The sequence below is a fragment of the Geotrypetes seraphini genome, chromosome 11 (assembly GCF_902459505.1).
Source record: "Geotrypetes seraphini chromosome 11, aGeoSer1.1, whole genome shotgun sequence".
NCBI lineage: Eukaryota > Metazoa > Chordata > Amphibia > Gymnophiona > Dermophiidae > Geotrypetes > Geotrypetes seraphini.
This window is the reverse complement of record NC_047094.1, coordinates 114,614,810-114,630,270: the sequence shown is the minus strand read 5'-3', so window position 1 is coordinate 114,630,270 and position 15,461 is coordinate 114,614,810. Positions and strand designations below refer to the sequence as shown.

Here is a 15,461-nt window from a genome sequence, read left to right as displayed (position 1 = left end):
AAGTTTTTATGCAGTGTCGTAAGGGAATGGAGGTACTGCAGACTGCAACCTCACAAAGTGCAGGATTCCGGGATGTGAACGAATCAGAAACCAGAGAAAGGGGGTGTTTGGGACAGAAGACAAAGAAAGGATGAAACAAGTTAATTGGGAGGTTCTCTAGTATACAGCAAACAAAGAACGGATGAAATTAGTTAAAGGGTTATCCGTTGTGATCTTTGTCTGTGTTCTCTCTCAGATCATTTTACACAGATTGCGGCTTCCATGCGTAACTCAGTACCTCTTTCCCACAAACACCAGTCGTTTTCTCGTCTGCAAAGACTAAAAGGTGCAGCTCTAGTTTGAGCCAATGTGTCCCTAGCATAATTGAATAGGTTATACCCTCCAACTTACCGGCCATCTTGCCACTACCACTGCCGCCGCTACTATCAGCCATTGAAAATCTCTACCCCTTGCCCTCTGTCACTGGGTCGAATACGTAAAGAACGCCAACACTCACTTCCTTAGCAACGGGCAGATGCCCAAGTCTCTACTTCCTTAGCTACCAGATCGCTCCTGCCAAACTATTTCCTTAGCAACAAGTACTTCCGTCCTGAGACAGCCCGGTGGCTCGTGGGATAGATTTTCAGGTAGCTTCGTGGAAGGCGTTGTGGGCCTTAGCGATGTGTCTGAAGTGGTTGTGGTTGGTGTTGCTGCGGATATGTTTGTCGGTTGCGATTGGGTGGGATCCAGCTGGCTATTTGCTATACTGTCCCTGCATGGGTAAGTTAAATATGGAGGTCTGTTGCTATAGAAGAATACAATCACGATATGCTCGACATTCACTTCCTGTTTTCTCACTCGTTTTATTTTTCATAGTTTATTAAAATTTGATTAAACGCTTCTCCTGGAATTCAAAGTGTTGTACAATTAAAAAAAAAGTTAAAATGTAAATAGGGACAAACAACAAACAATGAACATAAATAAACCTTACAAGACCGACATGCTTGGTTGTGGTGGCGACATGAGAACAATAGGAAAAAAAGGGGAGAACTACAATTTGCTGAGAAAGAAAACAAAAGGAAGAAACAATAGGAAGGATATGACAAGGTAAGTTATAATTAATAAAATAAAAACAGGATAACTCAATTGTAGGCATCTTTAAAAAGAAAGCATTTTAAACTACTCTTGAATTTATCCAAGTTTTGTTCAGCTCTAATATGTAAGGGGAGAGAGTTCCAAATTAAAGGGGCAGTAACTGAAAGAGTACACGAGTGCCAATTATTTTTAAGGACGGAACATCAATAGACTGTTTTGAGGCTGATCTTAGGTTCTGGGGGGTCATATGGAATTAATAGTCTATCTAAAAATGCAGGAGCATTAGCCTTTTCAGTTTTGTAAGTTAAAAGAGCAATTTTATAAGTAAACCGATGTGGGATAGGCAACCAATGAGCATTCTTTAACAAAGGGGTGACATGATCAAATTTTCCCGTTTCTTTTTATTTCTACTGCTGTTGCTCATTCTCTGCAGATAAGCAGGGGAGATACAGGCACCATTTCTGGTGATGCCTCCTAAGTAGTGCTGCCCGATTTCAGGAAAAAAAAATTTCGATTCGATTCAGCCTATTGAAGTGGTTTATCAATTCGATTTTCCTGCCCAATTGGGTGGTTTTTTTTCAAACATACTGGTGGGTTTATTTTATAGCCTCTTCACCCCCTTTGCCTTCTAACGACAATGGCGCTTTGGTGTAAACTAGTGCTGCCCGATTCACGATTCGAATCGGTTCACCAATTCACTTTGGGTGAATCGATTCGAATCGATTTAAAACAAAAAAAAATCGGCTTCCCAATTTGGCTAACCCCCGCCCCCTAAAGCAGGAGCAGCAGCGCTGCTCTTGCTGGCTGGCCGGCCGTTGCCGCACCTGCTTTAGAAGGCGAGGGGGGATCCTCAGCCGGTTAGTGCTGCTGTCCGGTTCCTCCCCCTGGCATCCGGCTTCCCCCCCCTGCATCTCGCTTCCTCCCATCCACCCTCCAGGCATCTCGCTTCCCTCCTGGCCACCCCGCACCGGCGTTTACGTTAACGAAGCAGCCTGCAGCAAGATTGCGATGCCCGCGATCTTTGCACTGCTTCGGAGCTGTTTCCTCCGCCGCGGTCCCACCCCTCCTTTGACATCAGAGGAGGGGGCGGGACCACGGCAAAGGAAACGGCTCCGAAGCAGTGCAAAGATTGCAGGCATCACGATCTTGCTGCAGGCTGCTTCGTTAAAGTAAACACCAGTGCGGGGAGGCCAGGGGGGGATGAGCAGTCCTGCGGGGTAGGGGATGGGGCGGGCAGGCCTTCAGGGGGGACAGGCCTTCGGGGGGTATGCAAGCTTTCAAGGGGGGGGAGACAGTCCTTCGGAGGGGATGCAGGCCTTCCAGGGAGGGAGACAGGCCTTCCAGGGGGGGGAAGGAGACAGGCCTTTAAGGGGGACAGGCAGACCTTTGGGGGTGGGATGCAGGCCTTCCGGGGGGGGCAGGCCTTTAAGGGGGACAGGCAGGCCTTTGGGATGGGATGCAGGCAGGCCTTCAGGGGTGGGATGCAGGCCTTCAAGGGGGGACAGACCTTCAAGGGAGGGAACAGGCAGGCAGGCCTTCGGGGGGATGCAGGCCTTCAGGGGGGGGACAAGCCTTCAAGGGAGGGGGGCCCTGGTGTAGAAGTACACGAAGGGAGGGAAGGGGGGGTTCAAAGAGATGCGCATATGCCGGACTTTGGGGGGAAGAAATAATGGTTCTGAAAATAGAGGGGAGGGAGAGAGATGATGGACCATGGGATTTAGGGATGAAAGTTACAGAAAGGGAGAGATGATGGACCCTGGGGTGGTGGGGAAGGGGGGTTAGATGCTGGATGAAAGGGTAGTTAAGAAAAGGTGGACCTGTGGAGGGAGACGAAAAAAAGGAAAGATGCCAGACCTCCTGGGGAGGGAAGGGAAATGGAAGGGGAGGACAGGGATGGCAGATGGATGGTTAGCACAGAGAAAGAAGAAAGAAGGAGACCCTGGCAAGCAAGTTATCAGAAGACAACCAGAGCCTGGGACCAACAAGATTTGAACAATGACCAGACAACAAAAGGTAGAGAAACTAATTTTATTTTTTGTTTTGTGATTACAATATATAAGATTTAAAACGTGTATCCTGCCAGAGCTGGTGTTAGACCGCAAACGTGAGCTAGGATTTAACAGAGAGGAAAAGTCTTTGTTGTTTATTTTGTTTACACCACAGCGCCAGTGTGGTTAGGAGAAGGCAAAGGGGGTGAAGATGCTATAAAATAAATCCACCAGTATGTTTGAAAAAAAATACCCAATTGGGCAGGAAAATCGAATCAAAAAACCAATTCAATAGGCTGAATCGAATTGAATCAAAATTTTTTTTCTGAATTGGGCAGCACTAGTGTAAACAAAATAAACAAGCAAAAAAGACTTTTCCTCTCTCTGTTAAATCCTAGCTCACGTTTGCGGTCTAACACCAGCTCTGGCAGGATACACGTTTCAAATCTGACATATTGTAATCACAAAACAGAAAATAAAATTAATTTTTCTACCTTTTGTTGTCTGGTCATTATTCAAATTTTGTTGGTCCCAGGCTCTGGTTGTCTTCTGATAACTTGCTTGCCAGGGTTTCCTTCTTTCTCCGTGCTAACCATCCATCTGCCATCTCTGTCCTCCCCTTCTGTTTCCCTTCCCTTCCCAGGAGGTCTGGCATCTTTTCTTTTTTTTCGTCTCCCTCCACAGATCTACCTTTTCTTAACTACCCTTTCATCCAGCATCTCTCCCTCCTTCCCCACCACCCTAGGGACCACCATCTCTACCTTTCTTTTCCCAACTACCCTCCTATCCAGTATCTCTATCCCCCCCTCCACGCCATCCCTTGTGTCCAACTTCTCTCCCTTTCTGTTCCTTCCTTCCCTAAATCCCATTGTCCATCATCTCTGTCCCTCTCCTCTATTTTCAGACCCATTATTTCCCCCCCCAAAGTCCGGCATATGCACGTCACTTTGAACCCCCCCTTCCCTCCCTCTGTGTACTTCTACACCAGGGCCCCCCTCCCCTGAAGGTCTGTCCCCCCTGAAGGCCTGTACCTCATCCCTGAAGGCCTGCCTGTCCCCCCTTGAAGGCCTGCATCCCCCCCGAAGGCCTGCCTACCTGTCCCCCCCTTGAAGGTCTATCCCCCCCTGAAGGCCTGCACCTCCCCCTGAAGGCCTGTCCCAACCCCCACCCCGAAAGACTGCTCACCCCCCCCCCTTCCCGGAAGGCCTGCATGTTCCCACTGGTGTCTGGCCTCCCCGCACTGTTTACCTTTGAGGAGCAACCTGCAGACAAGATCGCAGTGCTAGCAATCTTTGCACTGCTTCAGAGCTGTTTCCTCTGCCGCGGTCCCGCCCCTCTTCTGATGTCAGAGGCAGGATCGTGGCAGAGCTCTGAAGCAGTGCAAAGATTTCTAGCACCGCGATCTTGTCTGCAGGCTGCTCCTCAAATGTAAACGGTGCGGGAGGCCGGGAGGGGCGGAAAATCGGACGCCAGGGGGAAAGCCGACAGCAGCACTTCCCAACTGACCCTCACCCTCTAAAGCAGGTGTGGCAGCGGCAAGCCAGCAAGAGCAGTGCTGCCACTCCTGCTTTAGGGGGCGAGGGGGGAGGGTCAGCCAAATCGGGAAGCCGACTTTTGTTTGTTTGTTTGATTCGAATCGATTCACCCGAAGTGAATGTGTGAACCGATTTGAATCGGGCAGCACTACTCCTGAGAGGGCCTATGCTCTCTGTTAGCAAAGTAAGTCTTATTGGTCATGCACGGTACTTTCTGTGTACAGTGTAGCTCCACTTGGCTGAGCAGTCTTTTTTTTTTTTTGGGGGGGGGAAGTTGGGGGAGTATTTCTTAAAATTAAATAGAGAAAGGAAAGTGAAGGGACAGTCCTGGAAACCCCTGAACAGGAAAGGGGACATGTACATAGGTGCAAATCTAAAACTGAAAATCACTAGACAGTGTGAGAAAAGGCATTGCCCACAAGATGAGTAAGATTCTGAGAGACTTTAAGTAAAGTAAGCAATATAATTTATTTACATTTTGGGCCCAAAATGGGTGCCCTGCCCTCTGCATAGAAATTGGCATGATGGACACACTTGGCATAGCACATTCATTGAATATATAGTCTGTAAAATCTTTAGTTGGCCCCTCTTGCCTGTTTGCTTATTGGGTAGAGCAGTACAGTTCACAAACTCTCAAATCCTTCACACCTACTTCCTATCTCTCCACCCCGTTTCTTCAGACCTTGCTCATATTTGGGCACTGTTCTCTTCTTTCACATGCTCGCCCCTCACATGACATGCTTAGACAATCTTTTTAAACAATAGTGCTTATGGTAAATTCTGCTGATAACTTGATACAATGTTCATTTGACTGTAGGCTTTGTATTCAATGTCTCAGGAATGCCCCCCCCCTCCCATCCTTTGAGTCAGCAATTTATATATAGGAAAATTAATCTTATTACCTTCCCTTATGTTCTTTCCATTTACGTTTTTTTTCGTTAATCTAGCTTAACACCAATTCTGTAACTTTACCCCTTTTTTCCTCCTGTATCCAAGTTTGTCAGTACGTTTGTTCGTCTCGCCCATTTTAAATAGTATGTTAATTTTATGACTTACTTTTATATTTTGGTTGTAACTCACTTAATAAATTATTGATAAGCGATTTATTAAATACAAATAAACTTGAATAAACTTGAAACTTGTGTTTGATAAACTCCTTCTGGAATTTTACCAGTATTTCATTTAGTTTTCCATTACCACTTTATTAATATTTTCTTTATAATATTACCTCTTTATCCCAGGACAAACAGGCAGCCTATTCTCACATATGGGTGACGTCATCCATGGAGCCCGAATGCTGACAGCCCGGATGTCCCTCACGGACGCACACCGTTGGTGCCTTGGGCCTGACCATAATCCTAAGTCGTGCAAGTGCTGTGCTACTCTTCAACCTTGAGCCCTTAAACGTCGTCGGATTTTAGTGGAGAAACTTTTCGGGATAGGCTCTTCAGTCATACCCTCGACCTCGAGCGCTGCCTCAGCCCCATCTTCCGCCAAGGGTCCTCCTATTTCCACGACTCCGACCTCAAGCCTCATCAGACCTTCCATTGTTTGGGACGTCTCTGGCCTCGAGTAAACCTGCTGTCTCTTCCCCTGAGCTTCCCTCAGGTCAGATACCTAAGCAGAAGGTTCCGGCGGTGGTCCTCAAGCTTTCCAAGACTTGTAAGCACATCTCCACTGCCACCTTGGAGCCTATAGCCTCAGCAAGTGGTCTGGTTTCAGACGCGGATCCATCTTTGCCGGCTTCTCTGCACACCATATTAGAGCAGCAATTTGTTCAATTACTGACCAAATTTGGGCTGACGCTGTCTTCTCTAATTCAGCCTGGGCAATCAGCAGTCTCCCGCGAGATCGAGCCTCTGCCTCGAGCTGAATCTTTACACTCTATGCAAGGAGCAGAGTCTTTGCGAGTGTCTGGTCTGGCATCTACGCACTCTATGCAAGGAATAGATTCTTTGCGAGTGCCTCGACAGGAATCCTCACACTCCATACAAGGAGTTTCGATCTACTGCTTCTAGCCCTATCCATTCACAGGTAGCATTGCCTACTTCCATCTCTAGGGCGAAGTCTCCTCGATCCTCAAGATCTGCTTCCACACAATACTCTCATCGTCGATCGAGGCCTTCATCGAGGTATCCATTCAGGCATAGGTCTTCTTCCAAAGAGCAACCTTCTTCGTCTAGGCCTCAATTCCAGACCTTCCAGCTCTTCCAGACCACCAACTCCTCGATCGAGGTCTCCGCTTCCAGACCTCGAGGACTCAGCTGCTTCCATTGCCTCATCCAAGTCTCCATATTCTTTTGATGGTCATTTCTCCAGAGAGGCTTTCCCTCTGACCCAGGCTGCCTCGAGGTCATTGAGTCCCTCTTGGGGCAAGGCCTTGGTGGATCAGCTGTCTTTCTCTGCTTTTCTTCGCCAGATGGCTGATGACCTAGAACTTCAATTAGATACTGGTTCTAAGTACTCTAAGGAGTATCTCGAGGTCATGCATCTCCCTCAACCTCCTGCAGAGTCACTTAAGCTTCCTCTTCACAAGCTTTTGTCTCTGACTTTCACACGCTGCCTGGAGACCCCTTATACCATTCCTGCTGTTCCAGGCAAATTGGACTCCAGGTATAGAACTCTGTATTGTAAAGGACTTGAGAATTCGCAGTTGTCTCACCAATCCCTTCTTGTGGAATCCTTCTTAAAAAGATCCCATCCTTCCAGAGTCTATGCTGCTCTTCCTCCTAGAAGGGAGGGGAAAACTATGGACAAGTTTGGATGTCATCTTTATCAAAATGTTATGATGTCCTCCAAAGTCCTTAATTATAATTTTAATTTTGTTACTTATCTCAAATTCCTCATTGATCTTCTTCCTAAGTTTCTCAATTACCTGGATACACAGAAGCACTTCGAATTCCAAGAAGTTATTGCTACTCTGTCACAACTCAGATTGCATCTTCTTCAGTCCTCATATGTTGCCTTTGAATTGTCAGCCAGGGTCACTGCTTTCTCTGTAGCAATGTGCCACTTGGCCTGGCTTCACACCATTGACATGGACCCTAATCTTCAGGACCGCCTGGCTAACATCCCTTGTGCAGGCAATGACCTCTTTGATGAATCTATAGAGACAGCCACTAAGAAATTGTCTGAGCATGAAAAATCTTTTGCTTCCATTGTCAGACCAAAGCCTAAGCCAGCTCCTGTGAAACCTTCCCGTCCTCCTCCAATTTTCCAGAGGCGTTATACTCCGAGGGCGGTTCTTTACAATCAAGCGCCTCCTAAGAAACAACAGCAACAGAAGCAACAGAAACCTCAGCCTTCTGCTGCACCTAAGGCTGCGCAGCCTTTTTGACTGTTTAAAACAGAGCATAACCTCCATCGTTCTGTCTCTGTCCTCTCTTCCCCCCCATAGGAGGTCGTCTCCATCATTTTTATCACCGATGGGAGAACATTACATATGACCTCTGGGTGCTGTCAATCATTTCATTTCACTCAGGTTTCACCAGCGCTTCCTCCAAGAGAGTATCCTTCCAGTCCATCCCAGACCGCCCTTCTTCTTCAGGAAGCTCAAGCTCTACTTCGTCTCCGTGTCATCGAACCAGTTCCTTTGGAACAGGAGGTTTTACTCCCGTTACTTCCTAGTTCCGAAGAAGACGGGCGATCTGCGACCCATTCTGGATCTCAGGGCTTTCAACAAATTTTTAGTCAGAGAAAAATTTTGCATGTTGTTACTGCGTTCCTTTACCTCCTTCAAGATCAGAATGATTGGTTATGTTCTCTAGATCATAATTCTTCAACCACCAGTCCGCGGACCGGTGCCGGTCCGTGAAGGATTCGGGTTCCCGCCGCAACAAAAGGTGCTGGCATCAGCTGACATGCAACTTCCTGTTGCCGTCACTATGCCGGGACTCCTGCCTTCCACCACCAGGACTCCTGCCGCGTATGTCTCCTGCTCCTGCTTTTGTCTCCGCACCCCCAGACCAGATGCGGCAGCTCTGTGTGCTTTTAACTTCGGCACACAGCTGCCCCTAAGCAGTATTTTAGCCGCGGTTTCATGAGACAGCCTCGGGGCCTTTGCTAGGCCAGCCCGCTTCGATGATGCGATGTGGGCCGGCCTACCAAAGGCCCTGAGGCTGCCTCATGAAACCGCGGCTAAAATACTGCTTAGGAGCAGGTGTGTGCTGAAGTTAAAAGCACACAGAGCTGCCGCTAGCCTACATAGATGAAACATTTGCTAAAGAGGGAAGGGAGAAGGGGTATTCCTGGACAAGGGAGGGGAAGGGGATACTGCTGACAGGGGAGAAGGGAAAGGGAAGGGACGAGAGTTACTGTCGGATAAGGAGAGGAGGAAAGGGAGAAGGTACTGCTGGACAGGGGAGGAGGAAAATGGAAGGAAACAGCTGGCAGGGAGATTAGAGGAGGGGAAGGAGTTAGGATGGAATGGAGAGATCAGATGAGGGAAAGAGGAGAGACAGATGAATGACAAAGTAGAGAGAGATTGATGCTTGGAAGGGGGGGGGTCAGATGAGAAATAAGGAAAGAGGGACAAAGATGCTAGATCTGGTATAGGAGAGAGGGGCATAGAAAGAACGCAGATACCATATGGGAGGGGGAGAGGGGCAGATGCTGGATTGAAGAGAAAAGAGTGAAAAGATGAAAGCAGAAACCAGAGACGACAAAAGGTAGACCTTTCTATTCCACTGGAGGCGGACTCCAAATATAGTAAGCAGTTCTTAGAGGCTCTAGACCAATAGTCTCAAACTCAAACCCTTTGCAGGGCCACATTTTGGATTTATAGGTACAGAAAAAATAGTTAATGTCCTATTAAATAAATTACAATTTTGCATAAGGTACACCTCTTTATAGTTTATAAATCTTTCCTTTGGCTAAGTCTTAATAATATTGTAATTTAAGGCTAGAGACATATGATCAAGAAACTGTGTTTATTTTACTTTTGTGATTATGGTAAACATACCGAGGGCCTCAAAATAGTACCTGGCTGGCCGCTAGTTTGAGACCAGCCACCAAAGGAGCTGCTGAAGCGTCCTCTCAATGACATTCTGCGAGAGATTTTCTATAAAAATCTGGAGACTCCACTTTCCATTCCTGTAGCTCCTAGAAAGCTTAACTCATTGTACAGAGTGGCTGCTATACCTGGATTTGATAAACCTCAGCTTCTTCATGTGTCTGTTGTCGTAGAATTGACCTTGAAGAAGTCTGCAAGCACTAGTGTCTGCTTCAACTAATAGCCAATCTGTCGATCAGAACGGAAAAGATTCTGTAAGACTGGAAGGTGGCGAATGTTACACCGATCTTCAAAAAAGGTTTGAGGGGAGACCCGGGAAACTTCAGACCGGTGAGTCTAATCTCGGTACCTAGAAAGATGGTAGAGGCACTGATAAAGGACCGCATCATTAATCACCTTGACGAACACGGTCTGATGAGGACCAGCCAGCATGGTTTCAGCAAAGGCAGATCTTGTTTGACAAACTTACTGCACTTCTTCAAGGTAGTAAACAGGCACATACACAAGGGTGACCTGGTCGACATTGTATATCTGGACTTTCAGAAGGCATTCGACAAGGTTCTGCATGAACGACTACTTCATAAAATTGCGAGCCATGGAATCAAGGGTGAAATACTCACGTGGATTAAAAACTGGCTGGAACATAGGAAACAGAGAGTAGGGGATAAATGGACAATACTCGGACTGGAAAAGTGTCACGAGTGGAGTGGGGCAGGGTTAGGTGCTTGGACCTGGGCTCTTCAACATATTTATAAACGACATGGAAACTGGAACGACAAGCAAGGTGATTAAATTTGCAGATGATATGAAGTTATTCAAAGTAGTGTTGACACAGGGGGATTTCGAAGATCTGCAATGTGACATAAACACGCTTGAGAAATGGGCTGCAACATGGCAAATAAGGTTTAACATGGATAAGTGTAAGGGGTGACGGTCTTAAGTGAGAGAGACAGATCGTGCTGGCGTTAGGGGTGTGTGGGGGGTGTAACCCCCCCATTATACTGAAAACTTAACTTTTTCCCTAAAAAATAGAGAAAAAGTTGAGTTTACAGTATAATGTGGTGTTACAACCCCCCCCCCCCAGATCCCCCTTCAACGCCAGTGCGATCACTATTAAGTAAAGGGGGGGTTCCCCCCCACCCCGTCGGAACCCTTTAAAAGAAGGTTTTTCTTCGGCGTGATGAAGTCCTGCGCTGAATTGTCGGCGCTCATTTGTCAGCGCTTGTCTGTCTCGCGCGCTTAGGACTATGAACCAGTGTAAGGTGATGAATGTCGGTAACAAGATATACACAAGGTATACACAAATACAAGATGTCCAGGGCAGTACTTGGAGAGACCTCCCAGGAAAGAGACTTGGGAGTGCTGGACCACAAGTCGATGAAGCCATCCACGCAATGTGTGGCAGCAGCAAAAAGGGCGAGAAGGTTATCATGCCGTTATACCGGGCGATGATATGCCCCCACGTGGAATACTGCATCCAGCACTGGTTACCGTACTTAAAGAAGGACACGGTACTACTCGAAAGGTCTAGAGATGAGCGACTAAAATGGTTAAGGGACTGGAGGAGTTGCCGTACAGTGAGAGATTAGAGAAACTGGGCCTCCTCTCCCTTGAAAAGAGGAGACTGAGAGAGGACATGATTGAAACATTCAAAATAATAAAGGGAATAGACAGTAGATAAAGACAGGTTGTTCACCCTCTCCAAGGTAGGAAGAACAAGAGGGCACTCTCTAAAGTTGAAAGGGGATAGATTCCGTACAAATGTAAGGAAGTTCTTCTTCAACCAGAGAGTGGTGGAAAACTACAATGCTCTTCCGGAGTCTGTTATAGGGGAAAACTCCCTCCAGGGATTCAAGACAAAGTTAGACAAGTTCTTGCTGAACCAGAAAGTATGCAGGTAAGGGCACTGGTCTTTGCCTACGGGCCGCCGCGTGAGCGGACTGCTGGGCACGATGGACCATTGGTCTGACCCAGCAGCGGCAATTCTTATGTTCATCTCTTAAACATCTTACTTGAAAAGTAGTATTCTTCATATCTATTACATTGCATGCCGAGTTAGTGATTTTTCACTCCGTCAAAAATTACAAAGACTAGGGGACAGTCGATGAAGCTACAGGGAAATACTTTTAAAACCAATAGGAGGAAATATTTTTTCACTCAGAGAATAGTTAAGCTCTGGAATGTATTGACGGAGATTGTGGTAAGAGCTTCTCGCACATCAAGCAGCATTATGTGGTAAAGACCTTGAACAATTGCTTGTGCCTACTACCTATGGAGAATTCAGGAAACGCCTGAAAACATATCTATTCCTGAAATACTTAAGAAACCAACCTATTCAATCTTAGTCCTTAACAACCGAGTGCAAGAACTACCTGTCGCTAAATCTGTACTTTGTTTGTTCATTCAATCTGTAACTTTGTTTGTTCATTCAATCTGTAACTTTGTTTGAGTGAATAAACAAAGTTACAGATTGAATGAACAATCTGTAACATTTCTAATCATTGTAAACCGCATAGAACTTCACGGTCCTGTGGTATATAAACTGTTATTATTATTATTATTATAGCGTATCTGATTTTAAGAAAGGTTTGGACAATTTCCTGGCGGAAAAGTCCATAGTGTGCTATTAAGAAACATGGGGCAAGCCACTGCTTGCCATGGATTGTTGAATTTACTATGATGCTCAGGGATAATGATTATAGACCTGAGGTCAGAAATAGGCTATAATATCAAATCATTCAACTGACCTACATTGATAACAAGATTCATGGAGAGTGATCAAAATAAAGTTTATAAAATTACTCAGAGATACGGAACTCTGTAAGGAAGGCTTGAAAACCTCCCTTGGGTGAAGAGTTCACCTTCCAGTCATTGTTGTTTTATAAAAACTTTGATCACTGACTCCACAGAATATTGCTTAACTCTATTTCAAAAAACTTTTATACTTAAAGATTTGAATGTATTTGAGAGTCACTGTATGTTGTAGTATATACTAAAATAGTACTTAGCTTAAGCAGGACTTGGGAGTCCCAATGTGGCCCCGTTTCGTTCCCTGCCTCAGGGGACCCGAGTGGTGTGATTCAAACAGGTTCCTGGTGAAATGCAGTTGGTAAAAATGCACTCGTGACTGAAAAAATGATTCTGGTAAAAGACAAACAGTAAAAGTGAGAGTCAGTAAAAGTGAGAGTCAGGTTTTCAAGCCTTCCTTACAGAGTTCCGTATCTCTGAGTAATTTTATAAACTTTATTTTGATCACTCTCCATGAATCTTGTTATCAATGTAGGTCAGTTGAATGATTTGATATTGATACCATGGATTGTTAGCATGGCATGTTGCTACTCTTTGGGTTTTTCCAGGTACTAGTGACCTGGATTGGCTATCGTAAGAATGAGCTTCACCATTGGTCTGACTCAGTAAGGCTATTATGTTCACTTGTGTCAGATCTACCATTTACAACATTTTACCATGATAAAGAGTGGTTCTCTAATCGCATCTAAAATTCTTCCCAAAAATAGTCTCAGAATTTCACCTAAACCAATACATTGTACTTCCAGTCTTCTTCCCAAGACCACACTCGCACACTGGTGAAGCTGCACTCCACACATTGGACTATAAATGTGCATTAGCTTATTACTTGGATCAGACAAAATCTCACAGAACTTCCACTCAACTGTTCCTGTCATTTGATCCAAACAGACTTGGAGCTCCTGTTACCAAGAGAACCATCTCCACATGGCTGGCAGACTGTATCTCTTTTTGCTATGCTTAGGCTGGAAATCTGTTCCTGTGCACATAAAGTTAAAGCAATGTCTGCAGCGTATGAAGATGATTTGGGTTGAGGAGGGTGGATGGGTTTGGAGGGTTCTACTTAGAATCTATATTTGTTGAACCATGTTTGTATAGCAGGATTGTCTGTACTGTTGTGTTCTCTGCAGCCACCTGGTCCTCAGTTCATACCTTCACATCCCACTATTGTTTGGAGAATCATTCCAGATGGGATAATTGGATCGGCCAAGCAGTTCTACTCATGTTAATGCAAAATTAATACCTCTCACATGATCCTGGCAGCTAGGGAGTAGAGACTGACACGTGGAAAAAATTTGTCCCCGTCTCCACCCCATCCCTGTGAACTTGATCCTTGCCCCCGCCTCATTTCCGTGAGTTCAGTCTCGGTCTCTGCCATGTCCCCACGATCTCGGTCCCTGCCCCATCCCCACAAGCTCAGTCCCCATCCCCACAAACCATCTGATCCCATCCACACAAGCCTCGAATAGTTTTATACTGAAAACTGCTACAATACTACTTTATCCTAAATCAAGAAAAGAAATAGAAATTTTTTTCTACCTTTGTTGTCTGATTTTTGCTTTCCTCATCTTCTCGTCATTCTCTTCCTTCACTCTGTCGAGATGATGAGAAAAGCAAGGTGAGGGGAAGGAAGGGAGGGAGGGAGATGCCTAGATGGTTACGATCAAAAGGACGGAGGGAGGGGGCTGCTGGACCGCACAATTGGTGACTGCGCACCTTCCCTCACTTAACTACAGAGTCAAGGCCATTCACCGCTCCACAGGGCGGTGAATGGCCTTTTCCCCGTACCCGCAGCGACCACTTTTTTCTCTCCCCATTACCGAGGTTACCGTGTCATTCTCTACTATGGAGTTCCATATGTGAGAATATACTGCCTGCTTGTCCTAGAATAAAGCACAGTTACTTACTTATAACAGACTAGTCTTATAGCCCGTTACATTAACGGGTGCTAGAATATATGTGTGTGTGTCTTTATTTCTTTCTCTCTCTCTCCTTAGCCGCTTTCTTTCTTTCTGTCTTTCTTTTTCCTTGGCTGTCCATCACCACCCCTTACCTGCTCCCCCTGTCCATTGTCCCTTCCTTTTACCTCCCCTGTGTCCACCACCACCACCCCTTCACTGCTCTCCTTATGCAGCAGCAGCCCTTCTCCCTTTGTTTTACTTCCCCCCTGTCCAGCAGCACCTCTTTCCTTCTCCCCCTGTCCAGCAGTAGGCGACCCTTCCTTTTTCTCCCCCCCTCCTCCTTCTTATCCCTATGATACACTTACCTTGCTCTGCCCCTGATCAGAGGTTCCCGACAGCCGCCCAGTTGCAGCCATTGGAAAATTTCCCTCTGCCGCATCCCGCACCCCTCCTGACACGACTCCCGCTGTCTTTATTTCTGTCTGTCTCTGTCCCTGGCCCCTTTGTCTGTCTGTCTTTCTGTGCATCTCCCTGCCCCTGAGTCTTTCTTCTTTTCTTTCTGTCTCCCTTCCTCCCTCTGTCTGTCTGTGCGAAGCAGCATTCCCTCCCCCTCCATTTCCCTCCCCTCACACCAGTTCCCTGTGCACCTGCCCCTGTGTCTTTCTTCTTTTCTTTCTGTCTCCCTTCCTCCCTCTGTCTGTCTGTCCAAAGTAGCATTTCCTCCCCCTCCATTTCCCTCCCCCCAGTTCCCTGTGCAGCAGCATTAGCGTTTCCTCTACCCCCCTTTCCCTTCCCGTGGTCCCGACTACAAACGCGGTCCCGAGTCCTTTGCCGCCCCCCCTTCCCATCCCGCGGGCCCGACTACACATGGCGATTCAAGCAGCGTGTGCAGCAGTCTTCACATGCTGCTTCGGGTCCTTCTACTGCCCTGATTTACTCTGGCACGTCCCTAATGACATCATCAGAGACGCGGCAGAGCAAATCAGGGCAGTAGAAGGGCTCGAAGCAGCGTGTGAAGACTGCTGCACACGCTGCTTAAATCGCCAGTAGGGCCCGCGGGAAGGGAAAGGAGGGGGCGGCAAAGGACTCGGGTCCCGGGCATTGGAAAGTTGCTGGGCTCCTCGGTGGGGGCGCTGAGCGGCCGCGA

The 15,461-nt window shown here is 46.7% G+C and overlaps 2 protein-coding genes across 7 annotated transcripts in view; one reads left to right on the top strand and one right to left on the bottom strand.

Moving 5' to 3' along the window:
* KIF3B (kinesin family member 3B) overlaps positions 1–507 on the bottom strand; it is a 130,248-nt gene extending 129,741 nt beyond the window's left edge. For 2 of the 4 annotated variants that reach the window (XM_033963822.1, XM_033963821.1), the window contains exon 1: positions 391–507. The gene's annotated coding sequence lies outside the window, so the exon portion shown is untranslated. The remainder of the gene's footprint in view (positions 1–390) is intronic. The other 2 variants (XM_033963818.1, XM_033963819.1) reach the window with 2 other exon arrangements.
* A 74-nt stretch (positions 508–581) lies between these two features.
* POFUT1 (protein O-fucosyltransferase 1) overlaps positions 582–15,461 on the top strand; it is a 92,027-nt gene continuing 77,147 nt past the window's right edge. For 2 of the 3 annotated variants that reach the window (XM_033962793.1, XM_033962794.1), the window contains exon 1: positions 582–759. In XM_033962793.1, the coding sequence (XP_033818684.1) occupies positions 660–759 (100 nt within the window). In that variant the 5' untranslated portion in view covers positions 582–659. Of the gene's footprint in view, positions 760–843; positions 1,087–15,461 lie in introns of those variants that run through there. The other variant, XM_033962795.1, reaches the window with a different exon arrangement.